At 58.8% G+C, this 17,892-nt stretch overlaps 1 protein-coding gene across 2 annotated transcripts; it reads right to left on the bottom strand.

The window, feature by feature from the left end:
* Positions 1–5,602: 5,602 nt before the first annotated feature.
* Positions 5,603–9,654, bottom strand: LOC101589437 (aquaporin-12). 2 transcript variants are annotated; one of them, XM_004637438.2, is made up of 3 exons: positions 9,045–9,654; positions 8,272–8,388; positions 5,603–5,801 (listed from the first exon to the last, which is right to left on the bottom strand). In XM_004637438.2, the coding sequence occupies exons 1-3, from the start codon at positions 9,649–9,651 to the stop codon at positions 5,623–5,625; spliced, it is 903 nt and encodes a 300-aa protein (XP_004637495.1). In that variant the 5' UTR covers positions 9,652–9,654; the 3' UTR covers positions 5,603–5,622. The 2 variants fall into 2 exon arrangements, with proteins under 2 accessions (XP_004637495.1, XP_023578048.1); XM_023722280.1 differs by lacking the exon at positions 8,272–8,388.
* Positions 9,655–17,892: the final 8,238 nt, after the last annotated feature.

Below are 17,892 nucleotides of genomic sequence, written 5' to 3'. Positions count from 1 at the left end.
AGCCAGAGCCAGCCTTTTCAGGCCTAAGCAGGGTGGGCTTCCGGTGCTCCCTGCTCTGTGGGGAGGTCCTGGTCTGAGTTGGGAACCAGAGCTGATGGTGAGAAAGGTCCAGCCACCCCACCCTGCCCAACCGTCGGTGGGGGAGGGGGGTAGTGCAGGACAGCTCCAGGGCCAGTGTGCTGCACTGTGAGGCGGCTTCCGTACCCAGAGTCAGCCTCCCCTTGTGTGAGAAGGCTGGTGTTTTGTAACAGAGGGGTGGCTAGTCCTGCTGGGGCACTGTTTCCTGCCAAGTCAGAGTGAGAAAGCTCCAGAAGCCACTTCTCCAGGCCTTCTTGTTCTGATGCCTGGTGCTGCCCGGCTTGGGGTGGGCAGCATCCTCCATGAGGGTAAGAAGCCTAGGCCCCATTCTGTGGTGCCAGTGTTGGGCTCACCAGCTGCGCATGCCCACATACCAGGATGGCCATGGTGCCGGCCTTCCCTGCCACCTCTGGTCCCGGGAGGCCCTTGGGCACCTCAGGGTCCCTAGACAGGACTAACTGCAGGTGTGAGAGGCTCGAATGCTGGGCCTCTGCCAGCCACACCCCACTCGGGGACCCCAGAAGGCAGCTCCCTGTCCCTGAGGCCTGGGCTGCACAGCACCCCAGATGGACAGGCTGTGGTTGACCAGCTTGTCCCTGGGCCTCCTGTAGCTCATCCCTCCCAAAGCCCCTGAGGAGAGGCCTCCCCCTGGCTTGTACATACGTGACTGTGGTGGGCACGCCGGCCCCTGTTAACACCACCCGTGTAACAATCGAGTCCCCGATGTCTTACGCCGAGTGTTAGCTGTAGGCTCCTGTACCCCTGTGTGCACTAACACTGTCCATGAAGAAATAAATGTGGCTCTTACGCAGCGCACATATGGGCCTCAGCTGTGGCGTCTTTGGGCTGGCTGCTGGGTAGGGCCTGAACAGTCACCGGGAAGGGCCAGAGCAGGACAGCTCCGGGGCCAGAGGCTGGGCTTTGGTCTCGGTGCTGCAGGCTGCCTGCACCTGTGGGAACTGATGCCATCTCCCTTACCTGTCACAGGACAGCCTCAGGGGTCTTGGCCCAGCGGCACACAGCCGGTCTTCTGAGCTCCCTGTTAACGCATGAGGGCCCTGCTCCTGCCTACAGCCCAGGGTTGGGGGTGGAGCCGAGCAGGCACCAAGCAAGGCTGCTGACATTCTCAGGCTTGAGATAAGCAATGTTATGGCCTGCAGGTAGCACATGATCACCTCTAGGATACCAGAAGATGTGTCGGCCTGCTCTGACCTGGAGCAGAGAGTGGCTGGGGCTCAGGGTCAACCCCAGAGCACTGGGGGTTCTGGTGGAACTGTGGCAGCCTTGGCGCCTGCTGGGTGCCAGGTTGGGCCCCTCAGCTCCCCTTGGCCAACATATGGGTACCCTGGGCAGAGGAACGGTGTTGCCGCATGCTGATCAGCTGTCCATGGGGACAGGACCTTGGGACAGCCACACTGTGCCTGGGCCACTGCAGGATGGCAGGGCCAACTCTGACACAGCTGGGCTGTCAGAGCAAGGCCAGGGGAGAGGTCAGGGCCAGCAAGTCTTGGTCCAGGGTTCTGGGGCCACCTGCGGCCTTGCTGCTCTGTGGGGTGACAGGACTCTCCAGCCCTGGCCTCAGGGTGTATACTCCTATCCCAAGGGTCCAGGATGGGGCTGGGCTGGACATGGCCAGGGCAGGATCTGGGACCACTGTCTGAAGGAGGCAGAGAACAAGAGGCTGGGCAGGGCAGAAGGGGGCCAGGTGCCTCAGCCGGACCTGGGCTGGGGGTCCCAGGGCCATGGGTCTCAAGTGTCTCTGCAGGCTGTGAAAGCTTTACTGAGAGTCCCCGAGGGCCCCAGGAGTGTCATCTCCCCATGCAGGGACAATGGTGTCCTGTGTGTCTGCTCTGGAGTCAGCTAGTCCAGCACAGCAAGAAGAACCACCTGCCAGAGCTGTGCTCGTGGGGCAGGAGGGAACCAGGGAACAGACCACTTGGGGCTTCCGAGTTAAGCATCAGCTCAGGCCCTGAAGGCCCAGGTCTCCGCACCATGGGAAGAGGTAGCCAGGAACCGGGTTTAAGCTTGCTGGCACCCGTGGTCTCTCCAGTCACTGTGGCCCCAGCCCTCGTTACCACATCCCTAACCACAAAGAGTTGACCCTGTGGCGCCATGACAGCTACCCCAGGGGCCATAAATGCTTGAGAACCCCAGTGCCTGAGGGAGTCTAAGCTCAGACCACACCCTCCATCCCACCCTAGAACCCAGGGCTTACTCGGCCTCAAGTCCTTGGGCCGCGTGGAGTGGACTTCCATTTTCAAATAAATCATCAGTCCTCAAACTCTTGTGTGCCCGGCTCAATTCTGTGTTCAGGACCGTCCAGAGCCTGGTAACCCCGACCCAGCCGAAGAGCAGATCAGCTGCCAGGCCCGCAGCCAGGATGGCAGCCTCCTGCTGAGCACTGCCCGGGGTCCAGGCCCCAGGCCCCACCACGAGGGCACCAGCACGAGGCCCAGGGCCCCGCACCTGGCTCTACTTCTTGGTCCCCCAAAGCCTTCTGCTGGTACGAGAGGGGTGTCTGCAGCCCAAGAGCAGGGCGGGTGTGAACGCCCGTGACCCAGTGCCCTTCTGGCATGAGCTGAAGCCCGACCACCCGGCCCTGTCGCTACCTGGCCACACCAATTGGTGTTCACCAAGCACCCCTACCCCGGCCGGTTCTGGAGGGCCTGGTGGCCACACGGTTAGAGGCTGCCTGGGATCACAGTCTTGGCAGGGTCTGCGCGAGGTGCTGGCCCCACACTAAGGGAGACACAATCCCTGCAAAAGGAAGCTCCTCTCAAAAAGCACCTTCCTGCAGAGCGGGTACAGCAGCAAGGGGTCCTGCTGCTAGGAAGGTGCCTGTGTGGGATCACGGAAGGTGGACCATGGGCTTCATTAATGAGACATCCGGCAGGATCATACACCTTTCCCTCTCTCGTCCTCTTCCTGGGCGCTAGTGCGTGTGTGAGCGTGTTGCTGGAGGTTTTCCTGGAGGTCTTTCGCGCTGAGCTACATCCCCAGCCCTTTTCAGTATTTTAGAGAGGATCTCACTCTGCTGCTAAGCTGGCCTGCTGGGCTCCTCCTTGTGATTCTCCTGCCTCAGCCTCCCAGAGTGGGGTACAAGCATGCAGCCCACACCCGGCCTTCCTAGGCCTCTCTGCTGCGGATGTATTCATTCAGCTGCAAACATTTACATCGTCAGCAACTTCCTCTTTGTTAATCTAGCTGAAGGGAACACCAGTCACTCTTGCTAGTCATTTTGGCAGCTTTGGCCTTGAAAGAGTCTGCAAGGGTGCTGGGCTGCAGCCTCTCCGCTGGCTGCCCGGTGAGGCAGATGTGGCCATGTGACCGCCGCCGCTTCTGGAGATGTCAGGACGGCAGGGCTGATGGTCCTCACAGAGCCGCTTTTCTGAAAGCGTGTCGCCTTCCACACAGATTGGTTTCATGTAAGTTGGGAGTAATTTTAAGTGACAGTTTATGTGATGGGATCTAACGTTTCCGCTGACATTTGCAATTTGTGGAGATCATATTAGAAAGTGGAAATGAACCTATGCTTGTAAATCCTATCATTGTATCTTCAATTATGTAATTTTTAAAATTTTTTTTAATTCTTTTTTTTTTTTTTTTTTTTTGTATCGGGAATCCAACTGAGGACCTTGTGCTTGCCAGACAGGTCACACCACTGAGCTACATCCCCAGCCTGTGTCTTCAACTACAAGGAAAAATTAAAGTTATTTTCCTGGAAGCCTCAAGAGGCTGTGACAGGCCAATCACTGAGTGTGAGGTCAGCCTGGGCTACATAGTAAGTTCAAGACTAGGCTGAACCATATAGCAAGACCCTATGTTGGAGAAACACTTTTCATATTAGTAATTGGTTCATCTTAAGTTGCCTATAGAAATTGTGGGGGGGAAAAAAAAAAAGACTGAAAAAAATTAAAAGAGGGCTGGCCAAAGAGCTCAGCGAATTAAAGCACCTGCTTAGGCAGACATAGGGGCCGGGGTGCCATCCCCAGCCTGCCATGCTGGCCCCGCCCCAGGGGCACGCTGAGCCAGCAATTGAGCTGGGCATGGTGGCACATGCCTGTAATCCCAGCACTTGGGAGGCTGTGAACAGGTGGATCCCTACGAGTCCGATCTAGTAGTAAGACTCTGAACACCCTGTAGACCCTTCCTTAAATACGGATAAAAAAAAAAAAGAAAAAAGATTGAAATTGTGGGGAGGGCTGGCAAGAGAGCTCAGCGGACTAAGCACCTGCTTTGGACCAGTGTTTGATGCCTGGTCCTGCATGTCGCACTGGCCCCATCCCCGGGTGCACTGAGCCAGTGACCAAGTCTAGGTGTGGTGGTGCACTCCTTTAATCCTAGCACTGGGGAGGCTGAAAGCAGGAGGATCACTAGGAGTCCAAGCTGCCTAGTGAGACCCTGTACCAAATACATGAAAGAAAGAAAGAAATTGGGATTTTTCAGCTATTGTAGTGATCTTTCTATTTAATTTTTGCTTTGTAGATTTTGCTTGACACCAATTTTCAGAGATAACATAGAGGTTCTTAACTCCTGCAGCAATCTCCGTAGCTTCCTGGTACTAGCTGTGGCTGTTACCACGCTTTTCACCTGATCACACATGCTGCCTGACACCTGCACTCCCGCCCCACCCTCTCAAGGCACAGGACTTCCTGGGGGGACCCCCCACACCAGCTTGCACTCTGAGTTCTGATGCCTATGGGTGTGAGCTGCCTCCTCCCGGGCTGCATCTTCTGCTATGAGCAGCTGTGGTATCCCAGACCTGGTCCCAGGGAGCTGACAGCCCTCCTGCCCCTGCCCTCGGTGCTCCCTGTGCCTGGACCACCCAGAGCTCTCTGGAGCCCCTCCCAGGGGTCTTTCAGGGACCTAGATCTTTGTCACCCTCTCCCCAGGCCAGGCAGATGGAGGGACAGCCGGGAGGGCTGCTGGTAGGAGGACAGGGGAAAGGCTTCTGCTCCCCCAGCTTTTTTTTCCCCTTGGGGACTTCGATTAAGCAAGTTCTGTCCTCCTGGACATTCCCGGGAAATGTTCCCAGACTTGCTCTGTTTGGGGGAGGAAGTGGCTAGCGTGGGTGCCTGGTTGCTGCAGCTGTGGCCCCAGCAATGAATGGGGATTTGCCGGCTCTGCGGGGTGCACGGGCCACTTCCTGAGGGTCAGGGCTGAGGTGGACCTCAGCAGCTGGGCCCTGGTGCCGAGCCGACAACTGCATTTCTGCTGCAGGTCTCATCCACCACTAACCCCTCCTGGGTCCCAGGCCTCCCAGGCAGTGGGTACACAGATGTGCCTGGCACCCAGCAGGCTTAGAGGGAGCCTCCAGGCCCAGGCCAGCTCTTCAGACTTCTCGCCATCCTCCTGAGTCCCTCCATGATCAAGGGTGGGAAGTAGGTCAGGTAGACAGAGGGGGCTCCCCAACACACCCTTCCAGAAACCTGGCCAGGCCAGGGAGCTGCAGTGGTTTATTGACAGGCAGTTTCCAGGGAGGGAGCTCCCCCAGAGTGGTGAGAGGATCCAGAGTCCATGAATGGCTGGCAGGTGGGAAGTGGGTCACTGGGCACTGCCCCACTCCTGCCCAGTGCGCCCCTGCGTGGCCACAGGGGTGTCCACAGGGGCCATGGCCAGCTTCCCTCTGGGGCTCCGGTACTTGCTCTTGTGCCTGTAGAACAGGTTTCTCCGGAAAAGGCGGGGAAGGTGGCCCTGATGGAGCAGAATAGCCAGAACCATCCCTGCAAGAGATGAGGTGGGGTGGTGGGGCAGGTGGACGTAGGACCATTCCCAAGATGGGCAGCATGGTACCCTGGGCCCCTCTGCAAGCTGGTCACCCCACCCCTGCTGGAGCTGGTGTCCAGCCCCCTTCCCCACCTTGGGAATAGGAAGGAGGCCACCAGGACTCTGGACTGCTCTTTGGGGACCCAGGTCTGGGGTTCCCATTGTGCGTAGAGCTTATGCCCCATCCTGGGTGTGCAGTGAGTGGAGGGGAGGAGAAGGATGGGGCTGTGTGGTTGAACCAAGCAGGGGATTCGAGTTGGGGCCAGGCCTGGTGACTCCTTGTCCTCACATCTGGCCTAGAATCCAGAAACTGAGGGTCCCTGTTTCCCACCTGGCCTGCAGTCGCTCAGAAGGTCAGCACCGGAGAAAAAGAGATCTGCCCTTCAGGACTGAACTGCGGGCAGGTGGCCTGCAGGGTGGCCAGGACCAGCCTCCATCACCGCCTGTGGAGTGCATCCTTGTGGCCACAGCCTGGCCCCTCCCTGCTGCCCTCCTTATGAAGCAGAGGGTGCTACCCCGCTCTGAGGAGGATTAGGTTGAAGCGCATTCCAGCTCAGCCACCAGGCCCACGGAGCAGGCACAGAGCCACCCATGCTCTCCAGCTCACCCAGCAGGGTGGCAGCTCCTGTCAACAGCACTTGGAGTGCTGTCACCAGTACAGAAATCTTGGGATACAGATGGGGACCCTTGCTGGTTCCTGAAAGCTGCCTTAGGATGGTAGGAAAGGGGTCCCACTCCAAGTGTCACCCTGTCCAGATGGGTCACAGCAGGAAGACCCAGCAGCGCACTTTGGGAACTGAGGAGTCTGAGACAACACACACAGATGGGGTCAGAGCCCACTCACCGGGCAGCAGGAGGCAATTTGGAGAAGAGCCCTCTGTTCTCCAGAACCCAAGTCCCAGCAGGCCAGAGCCCCAGGCCCAGGGGGCAGGCGGAAAGTGGGAGGAGCCCAGAGGCCCAGAGGCTCATGCTGTGGGAGATGGCCCCAGCTGACCCTGGAGGACAGGGACATTCCCCCCAAAGCGTCTGCAAGCCTGTGCCTGGCATGTGCATGGGGTGCTGAGCCTCTGGGACTCTCCAGACGAAGGCACATGTGGTGTGTAGCTCAAAGCGGTACCAGGGAGAAGCGCGTCCCAAGAACCATGCTCTTCCTAAACCTCGGAATGTGCCTCCTAGGAAGTAGGGTCTGCGTAGCACGAGTATCTGAGTCACACTGCAGCAGAGAGGGTCCCAAGCCAGCAGCACCGGTGAGGACAGGGCAGGGCTTGGAGCCAGAGGACAGCAAGGGACACCTGGGACCACAGAAGCAGGCCTGGCCAGGGGCGTCCTCTTCTCCACCTCAGAGGCATCAGCTCTCCCAGAGCCGTGCGAGGCACTGGGCGTGTAGCACCTCACGTGAGGGCCCCAGGAAGGAGCACAGAGGCCCAGAGCTAGGCCTTCACTCAGCAGGAAACGAATCCAGACAGAGCTTGACCCCAGGCCAAGCCGGCACCATGCACAGCCAGAAACCAGGATCCTTCGCACAGAATGTGTGGCTGCCCACTCAGGGTTTCCTTTACTGCCTGGCATGCTGCCCAGGATGCCGGCCACCAACAGGGAGGCACAAACCCACCAAGGGCAAGATGTAGAAAATGAGCCAGAAAGCGCTGGTGGGAGGGAGGCACCCTGCGGGGAGGTAGAGCCCTGGGAACCTGGAGCAGTGGGGACACCCTGGAGGCTGTGAGCAAGGGACAAGGGGTGCAGACTGCACAGACGCCTCTCCACCACCCACCCACTCTCCGGAGACCTCTCTGGGGGCTGAGGCTTGCAGACAGGAACAGCTCTAAGAATTCCCAGGGCCCTCACCACTCCATAAAATGTGATGAGTGGGGCAATCTAGGGCGGGCACAGCTTGGCCTCCAAACCTGGTGGACAGAGGCTCTGATGCTGTCGCCTGGCCTGGAACTTCACAGCCCCACACTCCTGCTCCAGGTGAGCGGAGGGGTGTTCTCCACGCTCCAAGCAGGCCTGAGGACCCCTAGCTCACAGTCCTGGGGTGGGGTGGGGTGGTCCTTTCCCCTCAGGCCTCCTTGGCTATCAGGGCCAGCAGCAGCAGGGAGCCCTGCTCACAAGGACAAGGCCCTGTGGAGTGGGAGTCCCCGAGGTGCTGTTCCACCCCACCTCCTCCCCATGTGGCTGCCTGCAGCCCAGGACAGGCCACTGAAGCCACCTCCCCTACCATCCATGCTGCTGAGGGTCCCCTTGCCTCCTGCTCCAGGCCCCACAGAGCCAGAGAAGCTCAGCCACAGGCATCAGGGGTCTGTGTTCCCATGGGCATGCAAGGCAGGGTGGTCTAGAGCCAGGAAAACCTGTGTCATTCCCTGTTCCTGGCCTGGGGCCACCACCCACGCTGTCTCGCCCACTGTCCCCAGGGTCCTCACCACTCACCTGTCAGGGGGCCCAACCAGTACACCTGGGCATACTCCAAGAAGCTGTGTCCCAGGCAGTGGAAGGTGACAGAGGCGGCCAGTGCGGGGTTGAAGAAGGCAGATGTGTAAGGCCCAGCTGTGGACAGAAGCAAGTGGTCCTTGCTTCTGTCAGCTGCCACGCCGAGATGCCACAAGGCTATGGCAGGAGCACCCCTCCTCCAATGTCCCCATGTGAAAGACAGTTTTGACAGCCATGGTGAGAGGGGGAGAGAGAAGAGATGGAGGTGGAGGGAGAGATATGGAAGCAGTGAGAGGACAGAGGGAGTGGAGGGATGGGGAGAGGTGTGGGCCCTCACAGGCAGTGAGGGAGGGACCCCAGGGCCACTGCCAAGGAGCAAGGCATGTGACAGTGGGACAGAGTGGGTCTGGGCCTGGGGAGAGCAGGCAGTCCCGTGGACATGGAGCCAGGTGGAGAAGAAACTGGCCTGCTGCACCCAGCTTCTCTCAGGACCGTGGGAAGTGCCTGGTAGCTCCCTGCTGTGACATCTGTCACAACTGGCGGGGCTGGGGCACTAGACTATGTCCCTGACCAGGGCTAGGGCCAGGCCCCAGCTGCCCCCTCAACTGTGGCCCTTCTGGGTAAACAGCCCTGGGAGCTAGGGACAAGTCCGGGGCCTGCCCAGGGTCTGGGGACTATTTGCCCAGCCTACAGGGACCCCTTGCTTGCACACCCTCTCCTGCGTCCCATGGGTTGTGGTCCTGATGGGCCCAGCAGAAGGCAAGTGCCCTCACCTGTGTAGGCTGTGACAGTGACCAGCAGTGCCACGGCTGGTGCCCTGTAGACCGGGAGGCTGTGCCGCAGGCAGAGCAGTGTCAGGTGGAAGAAGAAGGCGCAGGTGCCCTCTACCAGCGCACCGTGGCCCACGGACGTGTGCAGCGCGGGGCTGCAGTGGGTGGCCAGGAGGCTCTGCAGTAGGTGCATGTCGCTAAGCTCCCAGGCCCAGCAGCGCCGGGTCAGTGCTCCAGCCAGCTGCACGCCCAGCGCCTGGGCTGCCAGCTTCAGCAGAGTGCTGGGAAGTGTCACCTCAGCGAGGAGAAACTCCTGCAGGGCCACAGTGGGGTTGGCAGAGGCGCCGTCGAAGGTGGCCCCATGCACCAGGAACAGCAGGAAGAGCAGGGTCAGCAGAAGGTCCGGTCCTACACCCCCGGCCCAGGGCCCGAACTCGGCCAGCATGCGCATCTCCAGGCAGCAGGCGGCCAGCTGGGCCGCGCCAGCCACTTCCCGGGCAAAGCTGGCATAGGCACCCGTCGGGAGGAGGGCCTTGCACACCCTCCTGGCCATCTCACAGAGGGCACAGGTGGCAAGGAAGAAGGAGAGGGACACGTTCAGGCCAGCCATGGGCCTGGGCTCTCCGGAACATGCCACACGGAGCCACAGTGACACAGGAGGTGGCGGGGCAGCAGGAGAGTCCAACTGGCCCCTGGGAATGCCACACCTGGGCCCTCACGCCAGACCCACAGCCTGACAGGCCCACAGCGGACCCGCCCTGCCTGTGTCCTCCCCAGGCCCTCTCTTTGCTCTTGCCACCCTTCAAAGCCTCCGTCCCAGTTCCATGACTCACACTTGGGCTGCCGGCGCCAGGGCCACACTATGTGTTTCCTGCACCTGGCCAGGGCCTGCAGCTCTCCACCTATGGGTCGCCCACCACGAGAGCCACCTGATGTCCACACCCCAGGAATCCACACACCCCCAGCAAGGCCTGTGGAACTGGGCCCGTCTCCTCCCCCTTGGCGTCTCCTTGCAGCTGCCTTGGAGGGTGCGACAACCCTGGCACTCAGGCTCAGATGGGACACACTGCTATGCTGTGGCCCCCAAGACTGGGCCCAGGGGACTGGAGACTCCATGGGGACCCCATGCTGGACACTGGAACTGTGAGAGGGTGGGTCTGTGAAGTCATGATCTCAGAGGGCGGTGGGCATCGGGGCATCACCATGACTCCACAAAGTGACAGAGGCAGAGTTCTGAGGTGTGGTGGTGGCTGTGGGGGATGCTGAGGTTGGCAGGATGGTCCTCCTACTCAGGGGGTGCACCCAGAGGCTGCGGCTCCCTGTCCTGAGCGGGGTGCTGGGAGCAACCCCAACCAGGGCCACTGAGGCCCTGACACCGAGGGGAGGCTTCTACAAGGAGTAAGAGAGAGAGGTTGTGGCCACAGACACCCTCAGGGGCAGTCACAGGATTAGATGTGGACAGGGAGGCACTGGCCTCCCTGGTCCTTGGCAGTCGCTGGGTGGAGAGGTGAGGCTGTCTCCACAGCGTGAGGAGCACTGTGCTGACGCAACTGGGCCGGAGCAGGGGTGGGGGCTTCTCCACCCTCCCAAGACCCTAGAGGGCCCTCTCAGCCCACAGCTGGCCCATGCTGTCCCGTGCCCGCAGGAGAAGGCAGGTCTACCTCCTTCCTGGCTTTGCCTCTGGACAGTAAGGTGGAACTGCTGGCAGGGTTCGCATGTCGTTGGAGACCCCCTGCCCCCCCTGCGAGGGCGGTGCTGAGCCAGGAGAAGAGCAGCACACAGTCTTCGAGTCTAGGCACACCTAACAAGGGGTGGAGGGTCGGGAGGGGTGGGAGCGCCTCCAGTTCCCTCTCCCCAGAACCAGTTCAGCAGGCCAGGCCCATGCACCTCCCATGCCAGGGCCGCCTCTGGGGAACCTGCTTCTTACTTTTCCAGTTCAGGTCTGCACCCCACCAGAGTCCAAGAAGAGACCCAGCTCACTGGAGGCTGAGGGGGCTGGCCCCAAGGGAGGAGGTCAGCCTGCTTCAGCAGGCTCTGACACAGTTTGGGGGCCCGGCGTGTGATGGCCTCTGATTCCCCAGGAAGGTGGGGACCCCCAGGAAGTCCCACCTGAGTCAGGCCCTTGTGCAGGAAAGGTCCGGCTCCCTGGCCCAGTGGACCCCAGGGTGGCTGAGATGCCACGAGAGACTCCCCCAGCATTGAAGGTCAGCACCTGCTCAGGGAAACACGTCACTGGGAACGTCCACATATTCCTCAGACTCAGCAACCGAGACTCCGCCAGCACCAAGAAACATTTCCATCGCCCACGAAATTCCTCGTGCCCCTGCAGACGCCGCCCTACCCCTGACGTGGGAGCATCACCTTCTGGACTGGCGGGCGTGCCGAGCTGTGCTCTCACAGTCGCCACAGGCCTCCAGCTGCCTGTCTGTGAGGAGCACAGTTCCATCTCCACATATCTTCCTGTTTATCGCCACAAGGAATTCCATTTATGGATGGGCCTCACTTACTCATCTTTCTGATAATAAATATTTGGTTTGGATTCTTAATTAAAATGAAGAAAGCTGCTATAAACCATGTTTGTGCAGTTCTTCTGTGCTGTGTGTTTACATTTCTCTGGGGTGAAGGCCTGCGGGGCCCTGAGCACTATCTAATTGTTCCCTACGTGGTCACAGCACATTGGTCCACCAGCACCGTGGGGGCCTATGCATGCCTCGCAGTTGTGCTGCCGTCTGGCACTCTGTCCATGCAGTCCAGCTCGGGGTCCCGTCTGCGCCTTGCAGCTGCACTCCTGAAGGCAGGATGCAAACACCCTGTGAGCTCCCAGAGTCACACGCTTTTCACCTGCTTGTCAGAAAGCGCGTGAGTCTCTTCGGCTGTGTCTTCTTATGAGTCACGCTGCGCCTTTGTATATTCTCTGTACGTGTCCTTGGCCTGATTTTGTCTTGTCAATATTCCCTCCCAGTTTCTGGTCATTTTCTGACTGGTTTCTTTAGATAAGGAGCATATTCTGATTGTGGTAAGCTAGCTGGCTACTTTTTCGTTCCATAGCTACTGCTTGCTGCCTCCCACCCACAGAATAGCTGCCCACTCCCAGGTGACAGGAACGTTCTTCATTACCTTCTAGAATTTTACGATTTAGTGGTTAAGCATGTCTCTGTGCTGCTTATTGAAATGACTTTTGATTACTGTGTGAAATGAGAGCATGTTTCTTTCTCTCCACGAATGTCCCACTATTCCTGCGCCATCTGATAAAAAGCCCTTTCTTTCCCGGCTGAGATGCTTGGCCACTTGATTAAGAGCCAGTTGACCCTAAATGCGAGGCTATGCGCCACAGCACTGCACTCTGACCAGTTCAGCCCCTCTTCACCGAGTGCTGCCACCTTGACAGATACCTGCTCGAGCTCTGTCTCAGAACCAGACCGCCATGGCCTCGGCTCTCTCTTCCTTGCCCAGACAGTTCCAGCACCCTCACATTATTGTGCAGCTTAGAATCTCCTTGCCCACTTCTGTTCTGAAAGCTTGGTGAGGCTACAGTTGGGTTGGCTTTGAACCCACAGATCAGTTTACGGAAACATGAGTCCTACCAACGCTGGGTCTTCTGTCTGTGGAAACAGTGTGTGTCTCTGCAGGCTTTGGCGGGGCGCTGCCCAGAGGCCAGTGCAGGCAGAGCAGAGGTGGGGACATGGGTGTTCTTTGCCTTACTCCTGTGCTTGGGGGAATGCTCTCACTCCTTCCTATAGTACTGGCTGGTATTTGGTATTAGCTGTGGGATTTCTGAGACTCTGGAATTGTATTGAGGAAATTCTCTTTGCTACTAAGAACGGCTGTTGGGTTCATCCAGGGAGGTGCTGTATCTGATGGTTTCCCTGGCTAAGCACACCTGGCCCTTGTGGGACAAGCCCTACATGGGACGCTGTGTAACCTACTCCATGTGACAGGTCCCTTTTGTGACACTTGGGGGGGGGGCTTTGGCCTGTGCTTCCGAGGGGAGTGGTCTGTATCTCTCCTGTCTGGTGATGATTTTGGTTATTTTGAGGTCAAGGCAAGACGGCCCCACAGAATGACGTAGACAGCTGTCCTCCCTCTGTTTTTTGGTGAGTGTCTGCAAGAGTAGGCTGGGGAGATAGCTCAGCGGCATAAGCACCTGCCTGGCAAGCGAGAGGTCCTGAGTTTGATCCCAGGTAAAACAAAACAAAGAAAAGTATTCCGGTTCCTTGAATATGTGACAGACAGAATTCACCCATGAGGTCACCTAGGGGTTTCCTTGCCCAGCTCAGGACTGGAGAACAGGGAAAGACCCGAAGGCAGTGAGGGCCCAGGCGCATGGGTACACCCTTCCCCAGCCAGCAGGAGAGGTCTGAGGACAGGGCAGTCATCACAGAGCCACAGGGACAACCTCGGGGGCGGGGTCATCAGTGGGCCTGAAGCCCACGTGGGCTAGAGGACCCAAGAGGAAGCTGAGGAGGGAGGTGCACTGGGTGCACCTAGGCTGAGCCACAGACACCCCACTTCCAGGCAGGCTGGAAAAGACAGCTGGGGCTGAAGTGGTGTATACCTGCTGAAACAGGAGCAGCAGGGAAAGGAGGAGGGGTGAGCAGTGGGTGTTCCACGGCCTGTGACTGGCCCAGCCAGCTGCATGCAGCTGTGCGCCCTGGCTGCCCTCTGGGCCCCAGCCCTCCAGGGCAAGGGCTTCTGAGTCACCTGAGTATCTGCTTCATTGCATTCACCCCCATTTGTGGAAACAGAAGGATTAAAATCCTCAACAGATGGACTTCTTGCTGACGCCACCCTCCCAGCGTGCACTCTGCTCGGCAGTTGCGAGGCACCTCGGGCGCTGTAGGTCTGTTTGCACGGAGACAGCGCAGAGTCCATCTCGCCCCCACAAGCTAAGCTGCCTTCCCACGGCGTGGGATGTGGGAGCACAGGACAGCCTCCTCCATGTCCGAGGGCCTCAGTGAGCTCCCAGCCAGGTGTAGCTTCAGGGCACAACTTTAGGCCAGCGCAGTTCCTAGAGGGGCTGCAGAAAGCTGGACTCTGGGAAGAAATGCGGCCGCGACGTCGGATTGCCGAGCGTCCCCCCCCGGCTCTATGACCTGCAGAGCCCAGTCTCTCACTGCTCGTCCTTGGGCACCACCCCTGCTCCTCTGGGCAGTGTGCTCTGCACTGAGCAGACTTGCATGTCTCCACCAAGCTGGCACCCGGGTCCTGGCACGAGCCTGCCGGGCTCACCCTCTCTGCTCACAGACGGGGACACTCCCACCTGCACCAGGCTGGCAGTGCTGCGTCTGTCTTCTCTCTTGCCCCTTGCTTTCCTTTCTGGCTCAGCCCCACCCTTCAGTGGATGCCACGTTGCCTTGGTACGCTCTTCCTTGCCATTTGTGGGTGTCTAGTGCTTCCCATGGGTGATTGAGAGCTAGCCTCAGCCCCTTCCACATGGCCATCGCACCACCTCAGCCCAGTCTCTCATTCTGTGGTGCTGGCTCAATGGCTGCAGCTAGTGGACATAAGTAGCACAGCCAAAGTAAGAGCACCGTGCCAACCAATGACTACAGAGAGAACAGCGCCATGAGCGCAGCTTCTCTGAGATGTCTGCAGGGGCCACAGGGGTCCTCTGTCCCCGCCAGCTGCTGTTGGCTTGGAGCCACTCCCTGGGTGAGCATCCAGCACCCTGTGCTGCCACCGCCCATCAAGCCCTGTGTTGCCCTCTCTATCGCTGGCACCCACCAGGCCAGTGGCCAACTGAAGCTTTATTCTTTTTGCATTTAGCAGCCAACAAAATCCTTGAAACCACTTGGTATATCCAGATATCCCCCAAAGCCTCATGTGGCCACAGAGCACTCTGCAGAGAGCGGGCAGCCTGGATCGATACAGGGCCAGGAAGAGAGCTGCTTGCCCCTAGCCGCTTGCTCCTGCTCTACAGCTTCCACGCCTGCGGGCTGTGTCTCCTCTGCCCCGCCGCCCTACCTCAGAGCCTGCCGACTACAGCTGAAATCTTGTTTCTGTGGCCTGGGGTGCTGGGTACCTGTCTCAACAATGAGAAGAATGACCAAGACAGAAGGGCCCAGAGCTGCGCCACGCCCTCTGCACGATGTCCCATCTGCACATCCTGTTTGCCCATCCTCCCTTCCACAGGACCTGCACGGGCGACTCTTCCAGCCTGGGCTCTCCAGAGGTGGCCCAGGACCCCAAGCGGGATCAGTCCTCTGCCCTCTCCACCTGCTACTCTCCCTGCTGCGGGCTGTGTGCTGGGCCCCTCTGCTCAGCCCTCTGGCTCTGTCTGGGCCCAGATCCTCTTCCCTGAGGAGCGGGGAACTGTGTCACACAGCCTGGCCCCAGGAGAGCTGCCTCCTGAAATGCACTTCTGAGCTGAGACCTGCAGTGAGAGGCTCTTCCTGCTACTACAGTGATTCTATTTCATTTCCTACTAAAATGATATTTTTACTTAGTTTTGTTGCTGTTAAGTGCTCTTCCAGTCTGCTTATAACTCTTAGGATGTACTGTAAGTGCAGGTGACTTAAGCGAGCGTCTTAGAGGTGTTGTGGATCATGGCACTCCATACCTGTACTCCCAGCATTTGGGAGGCCGAAGCAGGAGGATTGCCATGAGTTTGAAGCCCTGTGCAGTGAGTTCAAGGCCAACCTGAACTACAGTGAGATCCTGTCTCCTGTCTCAGGAAAAAAAAAAAAAAGTGTTTTGATGTTATTTTATTTGGAAAAAGTATGATATTATTCTGTCACTGCTAATAAGTGTAATAAAGTAATGCCAAAACACGGCAAAAACCTTGTTTTGTCTTCTAAAAGAGTCTTGATGGATTTCTTTGTTTGTTTTCTGATCTGAATAATTACACATCTCAGATGAAGACATCCGGAATCATAATTTCAAGGCAGTGCTGGATAATGTGCATCATGGAAATGTGACTCTCACTAGCAGATGGCTTCGCCTCCTGTGATTGCTAAGTGACGCCCAGAGCTTGCGCTGGTAGTTCTGAGCAGACAGTGTCTCCTGCAGGCCCGGGAGCATTGCCACCCTCTCCTGGCAGCGCTGGGATTCGAGATGTCTGCCCTTCTGTCCCCTGCACTTTCCTCGCCTCCTCCTGCTGCCTGCCCTCTTCGGCCGGCCCAGCCCTTCCAGAAGCCAACGCCCCCGTGTACTGTCCTCCACGCCTGTGCCCCACCGGTGACCAGCAGTGGGTTCTGGAAGGACCTGGGGGTAGCGGAGAGCTGTGGTCAGCACCCTTTCTCCTGCTCACCCTGCCCTCAGGCAGGCCTCTGTGGTGCCTGGCCACACCCAGTGATGTCCAGCTGACCATGGTGGATACTTAGGGCAGAGCAGGACAGAAGCCCAGACACAGGCACCTTTGGACGCAGCCTGCCATCACACCCTGGGCACTGTCCTCCCTGCCCATGCTGTGGTCAGGCAGGGCTGCGGAGAGACTGGAGTAAGAAAGGCACAGCGAAAACTTGTCACCAACAGGGTACACAGTTCACTGCGGCCCAGGGAGCACAGGACCCTGGGCAAGCTGCTGAGGACAACGGCCCTGAGGGATTGCCCCTCGCTTTCTCCACCCCACATGGTGAGCATGACTTGAGGCCAGCGCCATTCACATGGCCACAAGACTACCCCACTGGAATGTGTTCAGCTGAGCAGGGCACCCACCGGCCTGCCCTGAACGGGAGGCCAACCCCCTGATCCTGGCATCTGTGAGGACCACACCCATGCTGCCTCATCCATAGGCCTCATCAGACAGAAGCTGACAGGATGTGGCCAGGCTTCTGTTCTCCAGGAGAGGCAGAGCTTGGTTTCCTGAGCCGGGAGGAGCAGTGGGGAGCTCAGCCTGGGGCTCGCCAGCCAGGTCAGTGACCACGGCTGCTCACATTGGCCTCTGCTGCTCAGGGCACAGCAGCACCCTGCTGGTCTATGGCCAGGTCTGCCTGCAGGCCACTTTCGGGCAGGAGTGTGGTCTCGTGTAAGAAGGACTGTGATGCGCCAGGATCTGGGGAGTGTGTGCATTAGCCTAGGTTAAGCCCACCAGGAGCCGTCCCCACACCTGGCACCCTGGCCCGCATACACATGGCACAGCAGAAGTAGCAAAGCCCGGGCGAAGGCCGTCAGGGCCCACCTGCATTGCCACGGCTCTCACTGCTGTCTCCCCACAAGGCTTCCCTGTCCCCAGCGTGAAGCAGAGGCAGCCAGGCCTGTGTGGCTGGTCACACTCCTGTCCATGCCTGGCCTCAAGATGGCAGCCACCCTGTCCTCCACCTCAGCCTGCTTCCACACCTTAGGGCCAAGAGGCCAGGTCGCCTTTTAGAAAACATCACTGGGGCCATGAGACCCCTATGCTGTCTTCCTGCCCCCCGCCTGTGTATCATCTGAGACTGAGTCTGAGCCCCGAGTTGGAGTTTGGGTAATACAGCCCCCAGGGCCTCAGCATTTGAAAGGAGACTGCATCCTGAGCAGACAAAAATTCTACTTGAGCATACCAGCTGGACATACCCATTGGGCACACTGTCACCCAGACCCACCTGGCCACAGCAGGGTCTCCCGGGGCTCAGCCCCATCGGCTCCCTAGATGGGAAGAGGTAAAGGGGCCTGAGGTGGCCTACAGTGGACATCCCCAGAGTCCCCTGGGAGATGGCCCCTCCCTGCTTCCCTCCACTTGAGTGTGGGCAACATAGCAGGCCCTGCAGGACTAGGGTGAGAGCATTATTCCTGCCCTGTCACAGGCTGATGAGTGGACGGCGAAGGCATAAATGAAAGAGACAAGTGGAGGCCAGGGATATGGTTCAGCAGCACAGAGTGCAAGGTTCCAAATTTGATCTCTAGTACTGAGAAGGAGAGGGGGAGGAGGAGG

The sequence above is a fragment of the Octodon degus genome, unplaced genomic scaffold (genome assembly GCF_000260255.1).
Source record: "Octodon degus isolate 3935 unplaced genomic scaffold, OctDeg1.0 scaffold00089, whole genome shotgun sequence".
Classification (NCBI taxonomy): domain Eukaryota; kingdom Metazoa; phylum Chordata; class Mammalia; order Rodentia; family Octodontidae; genus Octodon; species Octodon degus.
This window is presented reverse-complemented; position numbering and strand designations above follow the sequence as displayed.